General features: G+C 37.4%; 1 protein-coding gene across 4 annotated transcripts in view; it reads right to left on the bottom strand.

The window, feature by feature from the left end:
• The window catches only part of LOC124163353 (alanine aminotransferase 2), a 28,325-nt gene extending 1,735 nt beyond the window's left edge, over positions 1-26,590 (bottom strand). The window contains exons 1-11 of one of the 4 annotated variants that reach the window (XM_046540199.1): positions 26,467-26,590; positions 24,873-25,068; positions 24,168-24,257; positions 23,605-23,713; positions 20,610-20,740; positions 15,390-15,503; positions 14,168-14,297; positions 10,135-10,335; positions 7,566-7,687; positions 6,892-7,077; positions 3,129-3,277 (exon numbers count right to left, since the gene is read on the bottom strand). In XM_046540199.1, the coding sequence (XP_046396155.1) occupies positions 3,129-3,277; positions 6,892-7,077; positions 7,566-7,687; positions 10,135-10,335; positions 14,168-14,297; positions 15,390-15,503; positions 20,610-20,740; positions 23,605-23,713; positions 24,168-24,257; positions 24,873-25,007 (1,367 nt within the window). In that variant the 5' untranslated portion in view covers positions 25,008-25,068; positions 26,467-26,590. The other 3 variants (XM_046540200.1, XM_046540201.1, XM_046540197.1) reach the window with 3 other exon arrangements.
• Positions 26,591-27,223: the final 633 nt, after the last annotated feature.

Raw genomic sequence — 27,223 nt, 5'->3', positions numbered from 1 at the left:
AAAATCTTCGCCTACAAATGTTGATGAAGACATTACTCACAGCCAGTTTTTATTTTTATTTTACACACCAGGCATTTTATACCAGCAAGTAACCAGGAAGTGCTAAGGAGATTAGGAGAAAAGAGAAGCCTCCTAAAAACATTAAGCAGAAGAAGGGACAACTTAGTTGGCCACATTTTGAGGCACGATGGTCTGATGAAGACAATCATTGAAGGACAAGTGGAAGGGAAAAAGGGCAAGGGACGGCCCCGAATGAGTTATACAGGACAGGTTATAAAGGATGCAAAAGAGAATAAATATGTAGCTATGAAGAGATTAGCGGATAGGAGAGAGAAATGGAGAGCTGCGTCAAAACAATCTTAGGATTGTTGACTAATGATGATGAGGCATTTTATAGGAGTACACATCAGGATTTTTAGGCATTGTAGTCTTTACATCATTAATTGTTCAATAATCATAAATTAAACATACAATGTAGGAACGATTCAAACAGTTTTGCAGCACACATATGTTCACATTGTTTCCTCTATCTTTGAGGTGCACAACTAAGTTTTCACTGATTTATTAATGAAATCACAACTTCATTATAAAAAAATTGTTACAAATGAATTTTTCAAAGTATCTTCTATCACTAGCTGCAACTTTTCCCCATCTTTCTGGCAGAGCTTGAATACCGTTATGGGAAAAGGTGTTCATCTTATGAGGCTATCCACTAATCAAGCCATTTTTTGAGGTCTTGATTGATGAATCATACCAGTAATTAAAAAACTTCTATCGCTATTACTTAGCATGCTATACTTTCTCAACACACTTTTTTTTGTATCTACAGTATAATAACTATTTACTTTCAAGGCACAACTATATTCACTTTGGTATTTTTTTCATCTTTCAGTAACGACAAAGAAAATGAAATATGGTCCAAATAAGCCATCAGGCATAAAAGAAATCGCACTGCTGCTTACTCAGTGTCTTAACTCATCTGAACCAGAGTCATCTGAAGCGGAGTTGGAAAATGAAGAGGACAATGTCGAGGAAAGGGAAGTCAGCTAGGAGATTGAACAGCATTGGGGAGACTTACAGTGAAAGTGATGCTGAGACTAGTGCTTCAGCTCAACCACTTAATAAAGACAAAGTAACAACATGGATAACATATTCACCGCCTAAAGATGTTCGAACAAGAGTGTATAACATGTTTTCAAAATTGTCTGGGCTAATAGGGCAGGCTTAAAGTGCTGATTCTGGTTTAGCTTGCTGGCAGAGATTTTTATAATAATGAAATGCTTTCAACAATTACATAAAATACAAATATCCAAATTCAATCCGTTGGAGATCATTGTACCCGAGATCGAGATGCTAAGGAGACAGATGCTATTGAAATTAGGGCACTATTTAGAGTTCTTTATTTAGCTGATATCCGTAAAATGAATCACCTAAACTCTGCTGACATTTGGACTCCTGATATGACTGGGTTTGAGATGTTTCCGGTGGATATATCAAGAAAACATTTCCATTTTTTGCTGCATTGTTTATGTTTTGACGAAAAGAACACCAGGGAAGCCAGAAAAAAAATTGAGAGGCTAGCTCCGATTCGAGAGATATTTGAAAAATTTGTCAGCTATTGTGAGAGTGCTTACACCATTGGTGAATACACCACTATTGATGAGAAACTTGAGGGTTTTCGAGGACGTTGCAAATTCCGGCAATACATCCCAAGTAAGTGCAACAAAGACGGGATAAAAATTTTTGCCTTAGTAGATGCTAGGGTTTTTTATGGTTATACCTTAGAAATTTATGCTGGTAAACAACCTGATGGACCGTATTCAGTCAGCAACAGTCCTTATTATGTCATGAAGAGGTTATGGTCCCCTATCCACAGAACTGGTTGAGATATAACGATTGGCAATTGGTTCACCAGTTTTGGTTAAGCAAATGATCTCTTGAAGTACTGACTTACTGCAGTTGGCAAAATTCACAAAAATAAGCAGGAATTGCCTCCTTGTTTCATTGAAACAAAAAATCGGCCTGAATAATCCATGTTATTTGCTTTCCATAAGGATTGTACTTAGGCGTCACACATTCCAAGAAAGAATAAGAATTGTTTATGATTTCAACCATGCACCATGACAAAAAAATTGATGAACATACTGGCGACAAAAGAAAGCCAGAAATGATTACTTTTTATAACATGACAAAATCTGGACTAGATCAGTTATGCGCAGTATACAATGTATCAATAAATACCTAGTTGGCCTATGACAGTTCCTTACGCAATTTTAAATATTACTGGGGTAAAGTCCTACATTTTTAACCTCGGGAACTAAAACTTAAAAATTAAAATCTTGGAGAGCATATCTGAGGCAATTGTCAGTTGAGCTCGTAGATGAACGTGTCAGAAGAAGGGGAACTATGAAAACACGCCCCCAAAGAGTACGGGGAAAATATCAGATGAGCCTATCAAGACTCTAACAGAAAAGATGAACCAAAGGCATCCAAAAATATAGAGAACCCAAAGTGCACTGGAATTAGAAAAAGGTGTGCGGACTGTGGATACAGGAAAAATAGATTTACTAGACATGTACAGCAATACTATAGCGTACAACGTATGTATAAAGTATGATAGCAATTTTTTATTTTTATAAATGCCATAATGCAATTTAAATATACTTTCACATAATTTTATAGTCACACAACAGAAAAACAATGCAAATCTAAGTATGTCTACACGTTTAAGCACACTACTGGCAACTACATGATCTTTTAACCAAACATGCAACCAACAACAAATCAAATTAGCATATGCCCAAAATTTATGTTTATAAGTGTGTACCCATATTTCAATGAGTGATATCATATTTCTATGAAACCATGAAATCATTTAAATGTGGAACTAAAGGCATCAACTTGTTTAACATACATTAAATACAATCAGCTGATGTATAATTCTTGGGAGAAAATTCTAATGGTTGAATGCTTATTCCACGGGTGAGGTTCATAATCACTATTTTATTTTTCAAGTGGAAGATATTAGTACGGAGAAATTCTCATTAAACTTCCTTTCTACATTTGATAATTTAAATGGGTACTAATCTTACTGCAGGTCAAGCTTGATAAGATGTTTAAACCCCTACCTGAAATGATATGTCCCAGCTTTTTGACCAAAACCAGAACCAGGTACGATACATATTCCAGTACTCTCAAGGAGCTGGAATGCATAAAATGTGTCTGGAGTTTGGCCAAGAGCTTTAGCTTTCTCAATTGCCTTCTCAGGAATATCAATCTGTAAAGAAGGAAAACCATTTTACTGTAATTTATTATGCACATTAATGTATTACCAACATTACATTGATTCAGTCGCAGAATAAATTTGACAGTTTCAATATATTTTGTTTAGAGATGTGCAAATAGTATCCGCGAATATTCGAATACTAGACAGTATTCGATATTCGAGATCTCGAATAATTATGCTAAAGGTACCGTCTCGAATACCTCGAATACTTTGAATTTTGCACCATACACTGTTGCACACACGTCATAGGTAGTTGAGTCGGAAAAATGTTGAGAACTCTAGTCGTTTAGAGCATACAGTGCCGTTTTAGGCAAATTGACAAACTACATCAAATTCATGGATTAGAGCGGTGAAAAGAATTCGACGTAGGGAACCGAAAATGATCGGATGAAAAAATCCTAAAATCCCCGGTTTCCCCCACCAGAAGAACCTCAGTGCCATGGGGTAATAAATGTCAAAATACAACAGAGACTTATCATTCTGGAGAAACTTGATATCCTCGCAGCTGAGCTTCTCGGAAGTTGATGCAGTATTTTTTCCCGAAAACATATATCAAATTACAATTTATGAGTTATGCTATAAATCTCCATTGTCACAGTCGCAGGCGAAGGCATATTTTCTCAGGATATTTGGTTTTTTCCCGCTAGCAATTCGAATTCATCTGCTTATCTCGTGAGAACTTCCAAAGATGGACTGAAAATAATTGAAGAAGAAGAAAATCTGGTGGAGAAGCGTGAGCATTTGCAAAATGCCTCAGATTGTCTGCTAGCACTTGACAGTAGGAGTGGCGCTAAAGCGAGCTACCTGTTGGAAATAAGAAGTTGGATGAAGCCGAGTATCAGATGGGCGTGCCGCTGAAATGGCGTTTGGTAGATAAGAATATACGTATACTATACATCAGACAGAAATCCATCATAGCAGTGTAAATGCTGAGACTGCATGCAATCATTTTTTTGCAAGGTGGTGTGTCCCCTTAGGATATATGAAAGAGATGTTAGTTGAATCAACTATATGCCCAAATTGTTTCCATAACATTAAATTATTTCATTAATCAGCAAAATTCCTGTTTGAATCCTTTAAAGGAAATCACAATTACTCGCCAAAATCCTGTTTCCTGCTGCATAGGCAACCTAGTTAACATTCCTGCATTCATCGTTATTTTGTCCATCCCCTTGAAAAACGATAGATTGAGGCTCCACTGTAGACCTTTTTATCTGTTCATTTATTAAGTTAAATAGAAGAAGAAGCGTACGTTTGATAGGCTTTGCTCAATTCTAGTATTCGAGGTATTCGAAATTCGAGGTATTCGCATATTCGAGCAATGATTTAATATTCGAATTCGATATTCGAGTTCCAGAAATCTGCTATTCAACCCATCTCTAATTGTGATTTCATCAGTAAACATTAGGTATACCCAAGGATTAAACTAAGCCTATGCAACTTCTAAAGAAACCAAATATTCTAAGGAATATACATCAAATATTCATTACTTGGACACTCGGTGGTATGAAAATATAAACAAGAGAGCAACATTATAACGAGTACAACCTGTAGCAAGGGTAGCACTACAGCAAGTAATTTTTTGTGTTGGCTGATCCATGAGGACAACCAAAGGGATCATCTGGCTCAAGCGTTCTCGTTTTTGCTAGCACTAATAATGAATCCATTATAATACAGTGGAACCCCGATTTATCGTTCCCGCATTTATCGTTTTCCCGCATTCATCGTTCGCCGCTCCTGGTCCCAAATTAAGTTCCATAAAGACAATGTAATTTTTTCCCGCATCTATCGTTCCCCGAAGTATCGTTTTCCCGCATTGATCGTTTGAAGATCGCGGTCCCGTCATATAATTTTCCCGCATTCATTGTTTGATAAAAATGAGACGATGTGTTTACAACGTGTTATTTATGGCTATTAACAACAGACACATACTTTGAATCTTCCCCAGGAGATTGAAATGCGATAGGGAGAAGCAGAGTGCCGTTGGATAGTTACATTAGCGCATTTCCCAAGATCCGGTATCCCCCTCCATTCAGCACTCGCCTCCCCCTGGTTGAAGCTTTCTTCTTCTCCGAAATAAAAAAAAAGGTCCCAGCTTGAGCAGGGATCGTATTACGACGACCTTAGCTTCGAAAGAAAATATCAAGTTACTCGAGAACAGAAGAAACCTTTTTCGCGCCTCCCCCTCTCTCGACCGCTGACTTTTTTTAGCCGACTCGCTTCAAAGGTGGAGGTCAACTGCTGCATGAATCACCAATTAGCCCAAAAGTTATCTAAAAATGAATTACGGCAATTGGTATTATACTTTTATTATATTGAGATATTAGTGATGTGCACGTAATTCAGTAAAGATTGATACCAAACACGACGTATTTCTAACGTTATTTAAGCAAGGAAATAGTTGGAATAATACGATGGTGATTTCTGGCGAATAACATAACCTCGCAGCTGATAGTGAGCTTCACGGCAGTTGATGCGATTTTTTTTCGAAAACAAGGCGTCTGGTTACAATTTACGAGCTATGCTACAAGTCTCACTTGTCTGAGTTGCTAACGAAGCGATGTCTCCTCAGGATATTTTGTTTCTCTCTACTAGCAATCTGAATTCTTCTGCTCATCTAGAGCTACGCTACTTATTGTTAGAAATGAGTGGGTAAGTTGCCTTCTCTATAGGATAAAAAATTTCATTGCGCAGTCATATGGTCATGCTTCACCCTCTGCAGTAAGCTCTGCCTACGCCGTACGCGATAGCATTAGTGCCGAACTTCACCTCGTACGAGTGGTTCCGTACTTTCCGGGGACGGTTGACTCAAAACGTCTGGTTGAAGAACGCCTCGGTATGTCCGGATGCACATGACGGCAGGGGACGGGGTAGAGCGAGATCCCTGGTGAAAACAAGAAGTGGGATGAAGGCGAGGATCAGGTGGGCGTGCCGCTGACGATTAACGCCACATTGCCACAGTCATATTAAAAATTTAATTGCTAGAAAGGAGCGTTTCAAATAATAAACTATTTTTGGCCTTCTTGATCCATCTCATAACCAATCACTGCGACGGCGAAATCAGTTGTTTGAGGCATAACACGCACATTTCTCTCGTAAATACGTGTACTTGAAATGGCATTTGATGGATAAAAATTTTTACATCAGACAGAAATGCATAATAGCCGTGAAAATTCCGAGTGGAGTGCAAACATTTTTTAGCAAGGCGGCTTGTTCCTTTAGGATATTAGAAAGAGAGATAAGTCGAATCAACAATATGACCTAAGTGTTTCGATAAAGTAATAATATCCCTGTAATCAGCTGAAATCCCGTTTGAATCCATTAATGAATGTCATAATTCGCAAAAATCCAGCGGATCCTGGGACATAGGCAACCCGGACAAACATTCCCGCATTGATCGTTTTCCCGCATTCAACGTTTTTTTCATCCATCCCCCTGAAAAACGACAGATCGAGGTTCCACTGTACATGTATAAAGAATAAAGACAAAACATGACCTGTCAAGCGGCAGTAATACGCCTCCTTAATACCCAACACCATAAAAAAGTAAACACTCAGACATGCATTCCTAAATTTTGTGAAGCATTTGTATAATAATCTACGAACCTTGGGGAATGCATACATAGCACCCTGTACAGGGTTACAGGTGACTCCTTTCATATGGTTGAATGTCTCAGCAACCATTATGGCTCTGGCAGCCAATGACTTTAACACCGATTCCTTTTCAGCAGCAAACTGTTCATAAGATGCTTCACCTTTCTTTGGTGGGTTCACAACTACATCCATGGTAGCCTGAAAGGTAAAAAAAAAAACATCATTAAATTAGATCATCATAATCGTAGCATGGGTCAAATATTAAAATTATAACATGGCAAACATGCAATATTTTTCACAGACAAAAAGTTTTTATACTACATTATTTGGCCAATTCAATTCTCAGAATTATAGTAACTCTCAAATTCAGTAAAATGGAAGAAGTAGATACAAGATTTCCCATTAATTTGCAACAAAAAAGTACCAGTTTTTGTCCAGAAAACAATATTTTATCAATGAAACCAGCAATATTTCTCAGAATATAGAATAAATTTTAAGAAATAATTTATGAATCCAAAGCTACACGCATTCAAAATCAAAAATCTAATAAAAATGTTCTATAAAAACTATCATTTCAAAAGGTTAAGATAATGGTTAAATTTATTGACTGAGTGGTACAGTACTTCAGTCAAATTTATGATCCAATAGTACACAAAAAAACCCACACAGAAGAAAAAATTACAAACCTGGCCAAGAACTGTTGGGCACAGCATTGCAGAGATGCTCTTCAAAAGCATGGCTTTCACATCAGGATCAAAATTAATAACCTCAGTGTATCCTCCACGCAAACCACATTCACCCATATAACCTAAGATATCAAGAAGATGGTTCTTTTAACAAAAGAGAACTGATTGAGGATTAAACCACTATTTTGGGCCAAGCTCAGGCCATCACAGTCATTATAAATCTTCTCCCAATATGTGTAATTATAGCAAAAAAACTTGTTTTCCACTCATAAATTTACTGAGAAATGTTTACTCAAAATGAACCACAGAAGTTTCTCTGTACCATAAACAGGGAGCCTGGAAGTTGAACACAAAAATTTTGTAAGGAAGGGCAAAAACAAAAGATGCAGATCTGGTTTTTCAGTTCTTGGTTCCACTGGTTCTTAAGGTTAGGTACTTAAGGTTTAGGTTAGATCTTAAGGAGATGAGAGTGGGTGACAAACACTTGTTCATTCATGAGCATATTTGTACCACTTTGCACAATTTCCAATTGCTCTAAAATATCTAGCCTTGTGTTTAAAATTTTAAATTGTGCCAATAAGTGATACAAATATGCTCATGAAAGTGTTTGACACCCACTCTCCTCTCCGTAAGATTCCCTTCCCAAAAACAAATGGTCAAATTCTTTCTTAACCCACTCCTTAACAGACCCCCACCTCCACAGGATTTTTCAGTCCACCCACCCTCTCCCTCCGAATTGTGTTGACCATTTTCTTCCGCCTACAATCCCTTCCTGGTACCCCCGCTTATTCTCAATCCTTTCTCAGCTACCTTTGGAGGACTTCTCTCCCCCACCTCTTCCTGGCTTCTCTACTTCCTCCCACCACTCCATTTCTAATGACATGCGGCCTTTCTTTTCCTTAGCCTAGCCTTCCCGTTTCAGTGGTTCTTTCCCCTATGTCATTCTCTTACAGTTATGACTAGAGTCCTACTTCCACCCCTGGGTTTTCCCATATCTTCCCGTAAGTTGCATGTTTCCTCACAGTCTCCCCACTCTACACCTGTTTCCCACCCCTTCCACAAACTTATCAAATCCTGCCCCATCCCTTCCTTAAAGGTATAAATGTGATATTCTTATGTACTACAGAGTCTTGTACTCGATGATAGCTCTGTGAGCTGAAACACATCGTACGCAATAAATTATTGTGGAAAATTGCAACTACCTTACATTTCAATATGCCGAACTTCCACTATATCACACCTAAATCAGTTAAACAACTATGTAAAAATTTTCTATTTTAAAACATCTGAAACGATATTTTATAGAAAGAATCTAAATAAAGAAACTTTTAATGCAAATGGCTTCCAAGTACTTACAATCATTAATACTTTGTAAGAGTTTCAGAATTGAGTGATCATAGTATTCTATGTTTCAGTAAAAAAAAGTTTTCTAAGCAGCTTGGGGGAGAATCCAGAGCATTTTTGTGAAAGCATTTGAGCATTTATTAAAGTGAAGTAGGTCAACATTCATTTTAATGATAATTCATCTATAATAATGATAATTAATGTAATAATAATGGCATTGAAATGTAGTCAATTGAATTGATGGATTGAGGCGTATCTGATGGGAATATTTTTTGGACTTTTCTTGCAAAATTAAGATTTACAATATTAGGAAGGCAAAAATAATCAATGACACAGGAAAAAAGGTGCAACAAATTGATATTCGATGACAAAGAGATTTTTCACTCTGGCCAAACATTATAATTTCAGTGTGATCATGGATGCTGAAAAATGTAATAGAATAATAGGATTAAAATGGAGGGCATTGCGGTGAATTCTTCTCGGGTTTCCATCCGGGTGAGCTCCATCTCCATCGCTGCCGACGTTTCGATAGAATCCTTTTCTATCGTCATCAGGGCCGATGTTTAGAAAAGGATTCTATCGAAACGTCAGCAGCGATGGAGATGGAGCTCACCCGGATGGAAACCCGAGAAGAATTCACCGCCATCATACGCCGGGAAAAAGTGAAATCTTACACAATGGAGGGCATTGTTTTTTTTTTAATAAGTGAGGTTCATCTGGGATTGATAAGCTATTATTATTATATTTATGTATTATTTTAAGTTCATAATTTAAAGACCTACACTTAGTAATAGAAAATTCACACTTTACTTATGAATGCATCCCTTTAAACCTCAAGAAATTCATAATAATTTAAAGAAAATGGGTTTTGAACAGGCAAAATTTTATGTGAAAGTAATTTGAATATTGAAATTCCAGGTTGGAGCAAAAATTCATGAATAATTCACAAATGATTCCAGGGACAAAAAATTCAAGCATAATTCCCCATTCTCCAGGTTTTCCTGGACACTAGACATCCTGAGTATGGCAGCCATTACAGAGGCTGCTGAACGGCATTACAATGATAATTATCAATTACTTGGAGTGGCAAGCAGGATCAGTAGCATCCACCCATTCATGAAGACATGAATTGAAATTGAGTGCAATAAGTTGATCAATATTGACATATAAATTTTTAGTCCAAACATTCAACAAAGAACTCCAAAATTTAAAAAAATCAACTTACCCTTGGAGCAAGACATGAAAGATGCCAATTCCATCTTGTTATATGGTTCTCCCATTTCCATCATCACTTTCTTGAATGAATGGAACTTGCTGCCCTCTGCATAGATATTGTCCTGATACACTTCATCAGCAAATATAACCAGACCTTCCCTCTGAGCAAACTTCACAATTTCACATATGTTTTCCTTGGAAAGAACCTGACCTGAAAAGTAACAGAAGAAACTCAATTTTCATACACAATAACAAAATAAATACCAGTTGACTGCTGTAACCACAGTTCATATGCATATTATCAAAACTTTGAATACATTATCCACCTCCCATGCTGCTGGTATCTTTGCTGTCAATTGGTCACTGGTAGGACTGTACGAGTAATGAATTTTCCAGATTCCAGAGGGATTAAAGTACTGCTTGACACCCACTCGATTTCAAGATTAATATGCTCAAAACACCTAGTCTCCAGGTGGTTCAAGATCTTCATTGTAGTGGGCGTAATTTTTCTGGGCCTTGCAATATTATGTGGCACAGTAAAGTAATATTAATTCTAGAGATGGGTCGGTTCTGGTACCCTGTTCTCGGTACTGCCGGTTCTTGGCCTTTGGAACCGATATCAAGAACCGATCGCATAAGGTTGGTGCTATGGAACTGGCTCAGAATGGTGGCAAAGATTTGAATTTGGCACCCAAAACTGAAATGGTCTGCAGCATATTCAAGGCCATGGCCAGTGTCTTGTGTGAGATTCTTTCAGTTTCCATTCATAACTTAAAATACCAAATTGTAATACAGTAGACTCTCGTTAATACCAACAACGTTATTACGAAGTCCTCGTTATTACAAAGCAAATCGTTAGTCCCGACGAAAAGGCCCAATCTATAGTAAAAGAAACGTTATAACGAAATTTTCATTATTACAAAATTACGAACCTCAGTCCTGGTCCCTGCATTTACAAAATGAACTCTATCACGAAGTTCCACGAATAAGCAACAGTATTTAGGAAGAAAAACACTACACTAAGTTTTAATGATTGCACCACATTTAAGTTCTCCTAGCGTAATGTGCCCAAGAGCGTCAATTATGGTTTTTTCTTCAGTATACTCGCAACATCATATAATAAGCGTCATCATGGTTACCCACTCATAACCGCTCACAAATTGGACATACAGTTAGTCCAATTTGGCTGTTGCGATGTGGTGTGGCGTAGAGGAACTTGCACTTTGAGCATAATCTGATCAATATCATTGAATCCGGTGTGAAGTTAAGAACTGTTCAGCGTTTCGCCCGTTCTTCCTTACCACGGAGAGAGATTTTTTTCGTCTCCGGCTGTGTCTCACGCCCAGCTAGATCAGTTTGTCACAATTGTGAGTTAGTGCACAATTGTGATGCAGTGTTGCATATAACCATACTCCTAGATGCCTTGCATACAGTCCGGCCGGCGAGAGTTGTCCGATGACAGCTCAACAGTAAGAGTGGAGAACCCTTCACCAGCATGGTTTGCTGCCAATCACTGCCCCCAAAATGCACCTCACATCCTTGCTTAGTCATACAATGTTGTCACATGCATATGAAGTACCGAAACAAGCATGAACCACCAAAAGTCCTTTCTTTGAATCACCAAAACAAGGGATTATGTATTCCTTTGGGTCCTTCACGCTCGTCGTCCCTTCCGGCTCCCTTCTTCACGGAACCCTTTTGTTTACAAGTAATGCAGGCATTTTGCTTTCTCACCTTGCAACCTTGCACCCTACCCTGAACTAGACCCTTCCTCCTGTCATCTGACAACTCTCGGTGGCCAGACTGTAGGTTTATCAACTTACGAACAAGGTCTCGACACGCATCTAGTTTGTACATCAAGGACTTTTGTTTGTATTCAGGAAGATATCAACCCTTGATAGCATCATGCTGCATTCTTCTATTGAGAAACTGAAACGAATTTTCTTGTTTTCATATATTTGCGCGTAATTTAATGGTGTTATTATGCACTTTTTTTCGACAATACCTAAAAGAAACGACCATACAAAATTCGTAATTACAAACCACTGGTTTATTGGTCCCGTGAACTTCATAATAACGAGAGTCTACTGTAGAGCATTATCGGCAATTCTTTAAAACTCTTTTATGCATTCAATTTACTTTTCAGTGTTGCAATTGTTGCAATATAATGGTGTCATCAGATGGCAATGAAGGCCGCCACACACCTGAGCAACTAAATGACAATATAATGTTCGGTGTGTCCACATGCACCAGAGTGGCCAGACTGGAGGCACCACGACCTAAGCAGCAAGTGGCCACTGCAGTGGCGGCTGAACACATTTTGAGTTTTGGCGCAAGCCACAGTGGCTAGTGCCTACTAAGATTCAACTTTCTAATGGATTGGTTTGACAAAACTGGGCTCTGCAAACACGAAACAGTCTTAACTTTTTTTATTAACGTTGGCAAGTTTCGTCTTTGCTTCTTCAGATGACAAATACCTTATGAAAATTTTGAATATATTTTGACCCATTGTTGTTTTAAAAATTGGTGATCCTTATAATTGCTCCGAAAGTAATTCATAATCATAATTATTTGACTTGCCATGACCAGCAGTGAAAATAAGACTAAAAAAACACATACATTACTTTCCAATCGCATGGCTTCTACCTTTTTTCTTACGAGCATTGCTCGCAAACAAGCACATTTAAAAATTCGTCAGTTTGTTGCTCTCACCAACAGATTAACATTTCCATAGCTGCCGCAGACTACGTTTTCAGACGAGCCGAATTCAGATAATTAGAGCTCACCCTTGGAACCAAGTATTGAGAAATGAGAATTGATGGGGAGAAACAGACCGGTACAGATGACCGAAAAAATTTAAGAACCAGCTCATCTTTAATTTATTCCCTTACATTTGTTTCAATTTTATGATGTGCCACAAAATATCAAGAAATCTCTTAGTTCTAAGCCTAGAGTCAAGAAAGTAGCAGAACCTCGGCCTAAGCATAGGGCTTACCAACAATAGACAAAATTTTGGATGAATGAACGTAGGCCAATTCTAGCCCTCGCACAGGCCCAGTAGGTTAAAAGAAGATACTTACTAATAAATTTAGGCCTAGCCTAACTCAAAATTTCATAACACGATTGCCATGATTGATATTCTGACATCGTTCAAAGATATCTTGTCGTCTTTGATGCTGGCACACATTTGACTGAGGAGCATTAAGTAGGCACGCTTGGGATATCTCTCTCTACAATGCCGAGTGTCTTCAACTTTCCTCCTTCACTTTCCCCTACCTTACAGTCTTTCAACGTAAATATTAATGACTTTATGAGTGAGGGAGCTTCCTTGTTTAGTTGCTTTAAAGCATATGGGAGTAAGACAGATAGAAATGTTTGAAGCAAGTTTTCCTCCAGTTTTTAACTAAATCTTTCGAAAAAAAATTCAAATACAAAACAATAGAAAGGATGAAGTAATCGTGAAGGGATTCTATGCCGTCTTTCACAGCCAAAACTAATAAATCGTAGTCCTCAGCCTTATCTAAAAAAATAAGAATCAAAACAAATATCATAGGTAAATATTGCATTAAGTGCATTAAGATGATCAATACTGACATAAAAATTTCAAGCCAAAACATAACATGTCTTAAAAGAGACATAAATCACAAAATTACGTTAATTGCGTAAGTGTAAATTGTGACTTTGTTGGTGGGTAAACTTTCAAATGGTGGATGATTGTATTTCTCACACAACCAACAAAAAAATTCACTCTAAAAGGACTTTTCTCTGGGTCAGGTCAACATTTTGTGCAAAAAGGCACCAAAACACAAATATGTGCAGAACCGAGTAAATTTTGCAAAAACAAGTAAATTTTGCTCCATTTTCAGGTTATTGTGGCTGGTGAAAATTTGGTGCCTCTACCTCAAGTAGCTAAGTTCACATAGGGCACCCATATTTACATTTGAGGGATTTTTCATTAAAAAAGATATGTGATATTCAGAGTAAATAAAACTAGTTCAAGACTACATTGATAAGGAGAGACAGCAGCTCAATAAATAACTTACCAGTAGGATTTCCTGGATTGATAACAACAATTACTCTTGGATTACATTCCTTCCTTGCTTCATCCAATGCCCTTTGCAATTCACAAATATCCAAACCCCAGTTTTTATTCTCATCTAAGAAGTATCCAATCTGTAAAAGTGAGCAGTAGGAAAATTAATTGTGCTAAACTCGTGGATTTATCAAACCAAAGAATTTTTGGAAATGAGCAACGAATCATACAGTTTAAGTATAAAATATTATACTAAATTCTACAGCCAATGATTGAAACAGATTTAAAAATTACAATAAGATCTTTATTTATGATAGCAATTTACTAATTGCTTGTGCAGCACAGTGCTGCCATGGATTTCTTAAGGCCATTTTGCACGATGAATGATTTTGAGGCATTTGGAATGATCAGGAAAATGAAATTCGTGGCTTTCAATCAATGGTCAACTTATTAAATTTATTTGCCATCATTACGGTTAACGTGCTTTCAAAGTTGTGATTCGTGATTTTAAATTTCCAAGGTGATGGCAAATGGATGCCAAGGGCTCAGTTACTGCGATTATTCAAGGAATCATTCCAGAATATTAAACTTGTTCTAATTTCATTCACATGATTTTGCGAATGATGGAAAATTTGCCCACTTTTGTTTTGCACACTGAATAATTTTCAATCACTTGATCATTAGAATGACCTTGCTTAATATCACTCATTGTCTAAGAAGGCTATAAAACGATTTGTAATGCAAGCTATGTGTGAATAATGTTATACCAAGTAATAAATATGTTGAGTATTAATAATAAGATGATTTAAAAGAAAACAAAAAGGTGCTCATCAATTACTCAAAAACTTTGAAATATATATAGATATATATTTCACTAAGACCACATTTTACTGAAAATAGTTCTTTCAAATTTTTGAGGATTCAATTCAGGAAATGGTGATTCATTAGCACTCAAATGTAGTGCCTTACTTTCTTTCAGAAGTTTAGGGAAAGAATGGGTGATTGTTATAAAAGAAATACATGTTTTAAATCACAACCAATATCTAGATATCTGATTAAGCTACAGCGAGAGTTTTAAGTTCTTTAACATATACTTCAATTATAAATTCAATTATCATCTCAAATTAAATTTTGTAAAAAGCTATACATGAAAAATAACTTTTAAAAAAATGAGTACATAAATTTGCAGTATTAAAAAAAATATAATATCGAGAATGTCTACATGGGCATACCTGATGCATGTGAAATTCTGATAACGTAGCAGAGTAAAGAGGATATTGTGGGATTGGAACCATAACACCTGTCCTTTTGCCACAAACTTTGCTGAGGAAAAGTTTCAGAACACTCTGTAAAACAAAGAAAAGGTTCATCAAATGCTAAGTCTACAAAAAATTCCCAACCAAGAATGCTAGGATACATTCTAGCAAACTTGCACGAAATTCAAATTCAAATTGAATAACATAGCTACAATAGACTTCTAGACCTTTACAATGAATATAATTTAAGTTAGCATGGAAGAAATTTTAAAATGATCTGACTGGGCATGAAAATGAACAGAAGAGTAAACTCCCAATTGCCCATGCAAATGATGTGGTGAGGTGGCAAAAAAAATCTGAAAACAAGGAACAGAAAAGTTTCTCGGGTTTTCCACCGGTTGATGTCGTCCATGTCTCCCGACGTTTCGATCCGCGACTTGCTGATCATCCTCAGGGGATCTTCCGAATCGCGATCGCAAGTCGCGGATCGAAACGTCGGGAGACATGGACGACATCAACCGGTGGAAAACCCGAGAAACTTTTCTGCAACTGATACGCCGGGAAAACCTAAGATCATACAAAACAAGGAACACTTTTATTTCTTATAATGTACTTAATTACTTTAGACCAAACAATATTTTATTAAACTATGATTTGATCTTTTCCCGGCGAATAATGTGGGTACACTCTTCTCAGGATTCCCACTGGATTAAATTATCCATATTAGCCAACATTTCAAGCTCCGACTAGGGCCTCTTTCAGCTCCCCCGCCACTATATTTTATAACTTATTCACTTACTCTGTAATTTTAGAATTCTTCAAGACCTCATTCAGAGCTTTCTTCAAACAACTGCAGATCTTTCTAGTGACAATAATGTCACTGTACTCATATTCCCACAGAGTCATATACTCCAACAAGCTACGCAGGTGAGCACCTGGCTGTGACTCATGCGATCTCTATTCCCTTCGTCTCCACTTTCACTTCCCCATCTGCCTTCACTTCCACTACTCCCTTCCTCTACTGTTAGACCTTGACTGGTCGATGCATAAACATGCCTTAGTGCAGCAAAATCTCAGGCTCCCTTGGGCTTTATTCAACAGCATATGAGGCAGTGGATACAAAAGGGTGGTTTCCTATTATTTTTTTATTGCCTGAATCGAAAGATTATTACTCCTGGAGTACGTATTTCATGCTTTTTAGATTTTTAAATGACGATATCTATTTTTTGCGATTAAATGAAAAGTGGAAAAATTTTCAAGCACACGAAAACGTGACGGCTAAGCATGAATGCTGGGAAAAGCCTGGGTGATGCCATTCTGGTTCTGGCTGCTGTTGTGAGAGGCCACCTTGGAGCAAGGCCTTGAGCGCCACTACGATGCAGGCTGCTAGCAGATAGTAGAATACCCTGCTAGCAGGTAGCGCTTGGCTTAAATAAGGATAATTAATACCCTATCAAACGAAGGAAACTTTATGTTTCCCTGAGCTCTGTGCCTCATGCATGCATTGGTAATCTCAGACAGTGTAAAACTCCTATCTACTCGTATAGAAACTAGGTCCCTGTGACATCACATGGAGTGGCACCGCATGGCCACCAATCTGGCCTTTTTCAAATGAGGTTAAAATGACCATTAGCATTTGTCTAAACTGGGGTTTCTAAAACCAAATAATTTGTACATCATGAATACACTAATGGTGGGCAACGAATTGCAATCAATGCCTTTTGTTTTTTTTTTGATGATGGAAACTACCCGATTCTGCATATACAATAAGAAAACACGCAGGGGTTTATGCAACAACTTCCCCCAAGATGCAGCCAACTGTATAGTCAATTAATGCTTGGTCAATTAAATATTAACCTTAGCCCCCAAAAAAAAACAAAGGGTGGCACAATTTACTGGTCTGTATATGCTTGTGTCCGCATTTTAGCAAAAAAAAAATTTGAAGTAGTATCACAAAACAGTAGACCCCTGCTTCGCGATGGCTTCAAATTATGATGAATTCGTCACTACTATATTATTTAAAACGCATATTTAAAATGTCAAATTTTGTTCATTTTGTTTCAATTCACCAATTATGTAATTCTACACCTTATCTAACCAAGTAATACAGTGAAACAGTGATAGCCAAGTATGTACAGAAGGTTTCATTAATAGATGATAGATTAATAGTGATAAGGATTAGAATTAGAGGGAGAGAAGTAGGAAACTTTGGATTGGGAAAAAGGAACGAAAGAGGAGAATTATTAATAGAGTTGTGCAGGGAGAATAAGTTAGTAATAGCAAATACCTTTTTTGAAAATGATAAAAGAATAAGATACACATGGATATCGCCAGTAAATAAAACACATTATCAAATTGACTATATACTAGTGGAGGAAAGATATAAGAATGCAGTGAAGAAAGTAAAAGGCCTACCAGGAGCAGATATTAATAGCGATCCTGTATTTCTAATGATGGAAGTAAGAGTATGATTAAAGAAATTGTGAGAAGCAAAAAGCGTTAAGAAGTGGAATATGGAAAGGTTGAAAGAAATGCAGGAAACTATAGGTAATAAGTTTTCACAAGCAATAACAGAAGGGAAAGTCCAGGATGAAAACAGCGCTGTGACATGGGAAAGAATAAAGAACGGTACGTTGAAAACAGCAATAGAAGAAGTAGGATATTATGAAGGAAGAAGACCAAAGAAACAATGGGTGACAGAAGGAATGTTAGCTAAAATGAAAGAGAGGAGGATATATAAGAATAAGACCGGAGAGTTTGCTTGTGCTATGCACAGGAAATTAAACAATGAGCTGAAAGGGAAACACAGAAGGCAAAGGAGAAATGGTTATCAAGTGAATGTGAAGTTTTGGAAGAATTAGAGAGAAAAGGCCAATATGATTTAATGTATGAGAAGGTAAGGGATATTACATGGGAAGGAAAGTGAGGAGGAGCAAGAATTAGAGAGGTTGAAGATAAGGAAGGTAAAATGATATGCGAACAAGTGGAAGTAAGAGAAAGATGGAAAGAATATGTAGAGGAGATATATGCAACAGATGAAAAACCTGAAGCATATGATATAGAAAGTGAATGGGAGGCAGAGGATGGGTATAAAGGGTCATCAATACTGAAGTGTGAAGTGCGAAAGGCAATAAAGGAGAATCCTGTTAAGAGTGCTAAATCGTAGGTTAAAAAGTTTAAGGAAGAAAATGCTGGTGGAAAGCAGTTTGGTTTCAGGCAAGGAAGAGGAATGAGAGATGCCAGAGGACTACTGAGGATGGTTGGTGAGAGATATATGGAAAGAGGAATAGTAATGTCTGTTTTATAGACTTGGAAAAGGCTTTCGATAGGGTAAATTGGAAGAAACTGATGGAAATTATGAAGATGAAGAAAGTAGACTGGAAGGAAAGAAGACTAATAAATGAATTGTATTTGGGGCAAAATGCAGCAGTGAAAGTGAATGAAAACATGACTGATTGAGTGGAGCTAGGTAGAGGGGTTAGGCGAGGATGTTGTTTGTCACCAACTCTGTTCAATATGTATGTTGAAGACATGATAAGTGTGACATTGGATGAAAGAGAAGAAGGAATAAGTATTGGTGGAGTAAAAATAAGATGCATTAGATTTGCTGATGATATGGTGGTTTTAGCCGAGGACACAGAGTCATTGCAGATATTGGTAACAGGATTGGAGGAGGGAATGGAAACATGGAAAGAAAATAAACGTTAAGAAGACTGAAGTGATAAAAGTGAGAAATGTAGATGGTATGAGGGTGAAGACAAAAGAAGGTGAAATACAGAATGTGAGAAACTACAGCTACTTGGCAACTTTGATAAATGAAGACTGGAAAAGTATAGGAGAAATAAAAAGAAGGATAGGAATGGTGAAAGAAGCTATATAGAAGAAGAAAAGAGCGTTGTGTAACAAGGCACTGGAATTGAAATTGAGGAAGAGATTGGTGAAGTGCTATGAGTGGAGTGTGCTTATGTACGGATCTGAGACTTGGACGATGGGGAAGAGAGACAGGGACAGGATTGGGGCGTTTATGATGAGGGTTTGGAGGAAGATGGAGGGAATATCGTGGACAGATCGAGTTAGGAATGAGCAAGTGTTAAATAGGATAGAGGAGAAAAGAACGTTGATGGACAAAATAAATCAAAGGAAGGGTAAGTGGCTGGGACATTTGATGAGAGGGAATGGAATTTTGAAAGCAGCCTTTGAGGGAACGGTGGAAGGGATCAGAAGAAGGGGAAGGAGAAGGCTGAAGTTCGTTGACAACATAAAAATTGGAAGATATGGATACTTCAAGGAGATGGCCGAAGACAGGAAGGAATGGAGACAGCATTGGCGCGGGGGACCTGCCGACGGGCAGAACACAACAAAATCACGCACATTCAAAATACGATGGAATTCGTTTTACACACTGAATGAGTATCCTAGAGCATTACTTACATTATAGCGTCTACTGCACGAGAATTAACTTTGAGCAACAAAATGCTTAACTTAAAAATCGAATTCCTAACAAAGGTAGAACTAATATAGTTTACAATATGATTAGGCACGCTTGAGACAAAAATTACTTTAAAAATTATTATTTTTGAAATGAGGCATTGCAATATTTTCACTGAATTAGTTGACCATAACATGTTTTGTTGTTATAACAACATTCTCTAGTGCCCAAGTTCTTAAGAGAATGTTATTGTAGCAAAGAAATGCATCATGATCAAATAAATTCAGTAGAAATACTGCAATGTCTCATTTAACAGGTATTAATAATTACCACCATTGCGCCTCATATCATGCAAGAAAAAATTATTGTTAACTTAGCAGATGTCCAAAAATTGGAGAGCCCAGGATAAATGAGGGACTGCCTAGCATGGGTAAAATCTATTGCTGAATGCCACAGAAAATCATATTGCACTTGGGAGGCCTATATAATGTCCTCCGACCACAAACTTGTGCACTCTAATCTAAAAATTTCGTACGATTAGAATTCCTAAAGATAAATTCATGAGCAAGTTAAATATTATGTACAACCAGTCATTCATTCAGCAGGCATTCACTCAGTATGGTGTTACAAGAGGTCTTTCAAAGTTTACTCAATCAAATGTTAAGTCAAGTCATACACCAAGTAAATGCACCATGTAAAATGCCTCTGCACAGACTTAGTTTACCGAGAATAAATTTTGAAAAGACAACAGTCACAAGATTACTGACCTTGATGGCATCTGAGGCACCAGCAGACAATATCACATCTAAATAGTTGGAAGGAAATCCATCTCTTCGTTCAATATACTCCGCAACATGTTTACGAATCAATTCAATGCCAGGGGAGTCACTGTATGAACCTAAATTATAGAACATGACAGTGTGAGGCTACAATTCTGATAAAGGAGTGCTATTTCAAAGTCACTTCATATTATGCACATGGAATTCACAAATAATAAAGAAATAAATACAATACTACAAATAATGCACAAAAACATACACACTTGGAAATTTATGTGAACAAGTAATTAACAAGTCATTTCGTGGATACAATTGGATTCTTGAATCCCTGAAGACGATGGGCAAGCTGCTTATCGAATCGTTAGAGGGAGACATGGAGGAACTGACCTGGTGCAAAACCTGAGACATCTTTACTACCATTGTTCGCCAGGAAAGTTCCAAACATTATACCAGATAAATCAAAGTTTAGGATTTCTCAGTACCCAATCACCAAGGACATTGTCAAGGACTAGCAAAGTGAAACATGTACATAGACAGCATTGCATTAGCTTCTCCTAACATGACTATTCCCCTGTCAGGCAAGCAGCTGTGATGTTACTTATGTACACTACACTCCTGATTATCCCGATGGGGAGAGACAGCACGAATAAACGGAAAACACAAATAATCCAAAGTTTCCTTTAAATGTCTTGAGATGTTCATAATTTACGTAAAACAAACAATATATTATCATTTATGCAGTTATTCTGTCCTTTAAGAGTGCTTCCCGGACTCATTGAGAGCTTTCTTCGCCAGTTCGCGATCTTTTTAGCAGCGATAACATGGCTGTACTCGTACTATTAATGATCCATGTAAGGCCTGGTTTCGAAAACCACACATCCGTGGCTGTGTTATCACGGATACAGAAAAGTGGTTTACACGAATGCTTCAAAACCACTGCTCGGCGTCAGAAACTACACTGTCAGGCACCATGCCACGTAGTCGCGTCTCGCACAAGTTGCCTGGGTTGCAACTGCTGCACGACTTGTATCCGTGATCAAAGAGCGTGGTCGTGCACTGCGAGGCTTGGAAAACAGGAACACGGTGCTCCCGTGAATGCAGCTAGCACGTGATCGCTTCCATTTTATGTGGGGGATTCTAACAATATAAGTCTTAAGGGGAAATAATAAGCCTTAGGTACCATAGCATTAATGCCATAATTCCGATGAATTTGTGTCCGATTTTTTTTATAAAGATTGCGGAAAAAATTGAGCGAGAGTGAAAATCATGCACGTATAATCCACAAACCGGATAAACCGCAGCTGCCGGATAGTCGGGAGTCTGCTGTATTTAATTTTTTACAAACTTGAAGTACTTTTCGACTACTTATCAATGACCATGAGTCACAGGAAAGAAGCAAATCACGCAGTAACACGTAAAGAAGAAAGTAGTGGGAGGAAGATAATGGAGAGTTGGAATACTACTAGGCTTTATCAAGGAGGTCCACTTTTAAGAAACAGACTGTTCAAAACAAGACTTAGCATAGAGTGAAGTAATGGCAAGGTTAGAAGAAATTGGAAGTCACTGGTGTTTTTGTTGAAACACTCAGTACATTTTTTTTTTTATATTCATGTTCTAATAGATAAAGCATTACAATTTTGATTGGGATTCAGGGAATTAAATCCAAGGGTTATTCTTGTAGTTTTTCTTGATTTATTTATTTTTTGCAAAAAGTTGTTAACATTAGTGTCGACGAATAAAGTTGTTACAAAAGAGGTAAATAAGATAGAATTTCTGAGTTAAAGTAGAAAGGAGAAATTCAATTTTATTACAAGAGTTTTCAGGAATAGCTTTATGCATAGCTTAGTTTTTCTGGAGAAATATTAGCGCGAGCCTAATAATATGTTTCACAGAAAACATTACTGTAGCACCGATAAATAATTGCATTCAATTACAGGAATATCAATAAGCCTATATCCTCCGCCAAGGGATTATTCTTATAGACACTCATTATATTTTTATGGACACTCATCAACTATAAAATTTAATGACAAGGAGAGAATATAATTGTGCCACTTATGTTCCACATGTTAACCCTAATAAGTTCAGTTAGTCTAGCTATCACTTCAATCACATCGTTTTCCCAATTATCTTCAGATAAACCAACAAAATATATGAATGATTGGGAACTTTAGATACATCAGGGGATTGCCATTATTAGCAGCATTAATCATTAGTTAGAAATTTAAAAAAATTGTCATTCAATAGACAGAGATTAAGAGAAAAAGAGGAAAGTATAAAAATATATTATGATAACAGATTGAACCTAAAAAATACAACTAAATTTTCCATATTACAGATTAGCAGAGTTAAGATTTTAGGATAAATCATGCATTTAGGCAATACAAAACCTCTGAAAAGTACCAAATGAAAGTTTCATATTTCCCTGATTATAACCTACTTATCACCTGGGTAATTCTCATTCTGATATAAAAAACTAAAGCCACTTCATGGGACAGATGTAATGGATGCTGTTGTCAATTTGATCCTGAACCCATTGAAGCAATTACCCAGCAATTAGTATGCACAACCTTGGTAGCACCCCAATAAGCACACTTATCACCAGATCATCTTTTAAGGAATTAATGCTAATATGGGAGTGATTAGCACTTTGAAGACCAAAAGGACAAGGTAATACCCATACGGCCAAAGACCAAATGGTAAGGCAATTTCCATACGGAGAATGTGTTTTTTGCTAATAACATATCCTCACTAAGGAGTCAACTATTGGCAATGAAAAAAATCATTGTTTTCACATAAAAAATTGGTGGTGTAGAATTTTGCATATCTAATACAATACAAGTAATGCTGAAAAAATCAACCCATTAAAACTGAAGGCTTTCTCAGCTACAATGCTGTAGAAATGTGAAAACATCGAAGCATGCCTCAAACTATCAAGAATACATGCAAAATAAACAACCAACTCTAAAAGTAAACCACTAACCAACACTTCCTCCTCTGCAGCCACAAAGAATTGCTGTTGCTCTGGCTTTGGCATCCTCTGGAAATTTTGGATCTTCAAGGAGTGGAGGATAAGCCACCAATGCCAAGACCTGACAAGGAAAATTATTGTTAATGTTCTAGCCAAGCAGGATAGAACAGTTGCAGTGATATACGCATGTATGACATCACCTAGACATTCCAAAAGAGTATCAGACAGCTAACCTTAATTTCATTTTTAATCAAAGATAGATGTAGTTATACCCAGCAAGAACTTCTAGAACCTACACACACTACACAAACGGATTACTTTAAAAGTAAATACATAAACTACATATTGAATTGTAGTTAAGAACATAATACCCACAACAATAGTTTATTCATCCATTATGCACCCTCCATTATGAACTATAGGGGCAGCAGAAGCAAGTTAAAGGATACTAAATTATAAAAATGAGATAGTTTGACTCATGACATAGCTATATATTCCATAGCGATCAACATTCCCACTATATCAACACCGTTCAACATGCAAATCCCATAAAATACAAAATTAATCATAAATACCTGACGTATGAATGTTATAGGCGTTTGCCCCATGGCATGACAGTCTCCAATGTTAGCCTTGATTACCTGATCAAAAGGTTTCTTCACGCCCTGTAATTCACATCACATCTAATTAATACATTTATAGATGTAAAATTCATTCATTTCCATCCTAAAGAAAAATAATAGGCAGTACGTCGATTTTATCAATGGGGTCCATGAATCCCCATCAAAAAATCAATAGCATACGGCACAGGGTATTATTCTATAGCAATAACATGAAGTATACACATTTCATTAGCAATTTCATCTTTTTCGAGAATAATGCAATAGATAAGTAATTCTGCCTCTGTTTGAATGATAATAAGGCATTGATAATGTATTAGCACATATGGAGCTCTTTCTTGCTCAAATTATGAACGTTTAAAAATGGGAAGCTAGAAATCCAGCATTTTTAAATATTGTGTCAATTTTTAAATGAAATTACACTCAACTAGTGAAAATTCAATAATTAGAAAGTCCCCTAGATAGAAGATCACAGTCTACAGATAAATCAATATTTCCATATGTGACTATTCATCACTATACTTCAAAAGAAATTATAGCATAAACTTCATTAATAATTATCAAAAACAGAAACATTTTCCTCTGAAACCATTCAACTTTTTAACTTTCAAATTCATAAGTTCACGCCCATTATGTCGGGGGAGTCGATACCATCCATACCTTTTCCAGTTCCTTTTCGATCTCGGTGGCTCTGATCACCAATGGACCACGGACAGCATATTCCATCGTTTTAATGCGTGGATTCATGTTATCCAAGATGATATTTTTACATCCACACTCATTGTGATCACCCATTTTCCTTCGTTGTACGACGACGCCTGTTGTGGTACCAGCAGAACTTCCAAGCTCCCCGCAACTACGAAAAGCAGGGAGGCTCAGTACACGTCCCCGAGCGAAATATCTCGTGGTGATCATGCTAACCATCTAAGCAATCGTATCACCCAAATGAAAATGACTTTCACTCCAAGGACGATTGATGACGTTTTTTTAATTCGAGATAATATGGTATCAACGGTTTGGACCCTTTAAATTTACAACTCGACACTGTATCGTTAACTATGGGCATTAAAATCAAAACTCAAGGCACTACAGCATTAAAACGATTAAAACTTTCGAAAGAGGGCAAACTGGACTAAGATAATCACGATTCGAAACGAAAATTGAGCAACCGATCTCTCAATAAATCTGCATCAGGTCTAGTACTCTGGAATTGCATGAACACTTCATGAACAACGTAAAGCACAATTAGAGGCGCTGCAAACACAGAAATTGAAGTAACCACTTGTAGATTCACGAGTCAATACTCTTTCAAACCATGTACTTACTCGAGCGCAACTCTTAATTCTTAATTTCTTGGGGGTAAACTAAAACTCAAACGCTCATTGAGGTATCTGTGGTGATATGTATAAAATAGAAATTTCGTGGACAAGTTTCGTAAACGCCTACGTCCAAATAGCCGACTATTTTTGTAACCCAAAACTTACGGAGGTGAACTTTCTTAAATTAGGAATTAAAGTTTGCTAAGGAACAAGTGAATGGGCAACGGTCTATTCCATGGATTATAACTCGAAAAGAATGCAAAAAAAGGTTAAATTGAGTTTCCTATACTTATGAATTTTACAGTAGTTAGGGTAGAGTAATTGATAATAAATATAAAAACAAGCTAGTAACGGAGACTACCATTCCGTCTGGACCACGTCCCTCAATCGTCCTCTATGATACGACTTACGAATCGAACTCCGTTACACAAGTTATTCACAGTACTTACTTATCTTCAGAAAATTAAATCACGATTAGAATTTCAGCTGCAAATGAATCGCCACTGCATGAGAAACACTAATAACGCCTTGACACCGGCAGAGCCTTCTGTCCTTGCCCTTGGTATGTATAAAGAATGAGCTGAATACTTGGCAATCCACATGATTTTGGCAATATCTCAGCCTTATTTTTAACCATCCGAAAAAAAACAAGAGAAACTTTCAGAAATTATAATTACATCATCCTAGATAACCAGACAAGTAACAGTCAGATAATGCCTCTTTTTCGTCTAGCCTTCCACAGCTCTCTGGTTATAAAAAAAATTTGCATGTTAAAGAACATCGTCAACCCGAAATTTTCAATAAATGTGAGACCATGGTGCGGGTATATTCAATGCCTTTTTCTTCACGACACATTTCCCCCCAATAAGACAACCACGGGACAATAAATACTGGAAAATAATGTCATGACAAATAACAAAGAAATAAAACGTTACTCTAATTTCCCTGAAGAAATACCGCTCACTGTTGCTTCAAATGTGAGGAAAGTACTTCCAGCTAATCCGCAAGTTCATTACCCACTGCGACTTTCCACCTGCAAGCCGCATCATTTTTTTATCTGCTTCCCGTGGCATAGTTTCCGTATCGAGATTTTCCACTTTAAGTGCACGTGAGACCGCAGACTGACGTAATCAGGGTCAGACAGGGAAACAGCTCAGTGAATTGTGAAATATCGCATTCAATCATGCTGTTATGATCAGCTCAGGGAGGCAGGGCATATTCATGAGTTTGGCAGCACTGTTTGATTGTTTATTCCGGTATCACCAGCCTGCACGTTGCCACCCATCTTCATCATCTCTTGAAGTTCCATATATATCGCATAGATGGCAGGAGCATACACGTTACCTTGACTACTAACCGAGGAGGGCTCGCAACTGCGCAAGTCGCTACCTTGATGATGCTGAGTGGGGTGGGTCAGTATGGGGGTATGGGTGCGTGTCATTGCGATATGGCTGTGATGCTGCGGTCAGCTACTATCGAAGGTACGCCGAAATCAGGGCACTGCTCTAGCGTGGTAGATGGCTGAGGTCACCAGCGATTTAATCCTAGGAAAGGGCTACTACTTCATAGCTACAATGGGGATCGTTTGCTAATTAAGCACCTAGTCAAGCGACATTCCACGTAAATTCGTGTTGCATTGAAATGTGTACCTGCATCCTGATTTTAACGCTTTGGAGCAGGCCCCCCTGCTGT

The sequence above is a fragment of the Ischnura elegans genome, chromosome 8 (assembly GCF_921293095.1).
Source record: "Ischnura elegans chromosome 8, ioIscEleg1.1, whole genome shotgun sequence".
NCBI lineage: Eukaryota > Metazoa > Arthropoda > Insecta > Odonata > Coenagrionidae > Ischnura > Ischnura elegans.
This window is presented reverse-complemented; position numbering and strand designations above follow the sequence as displayed.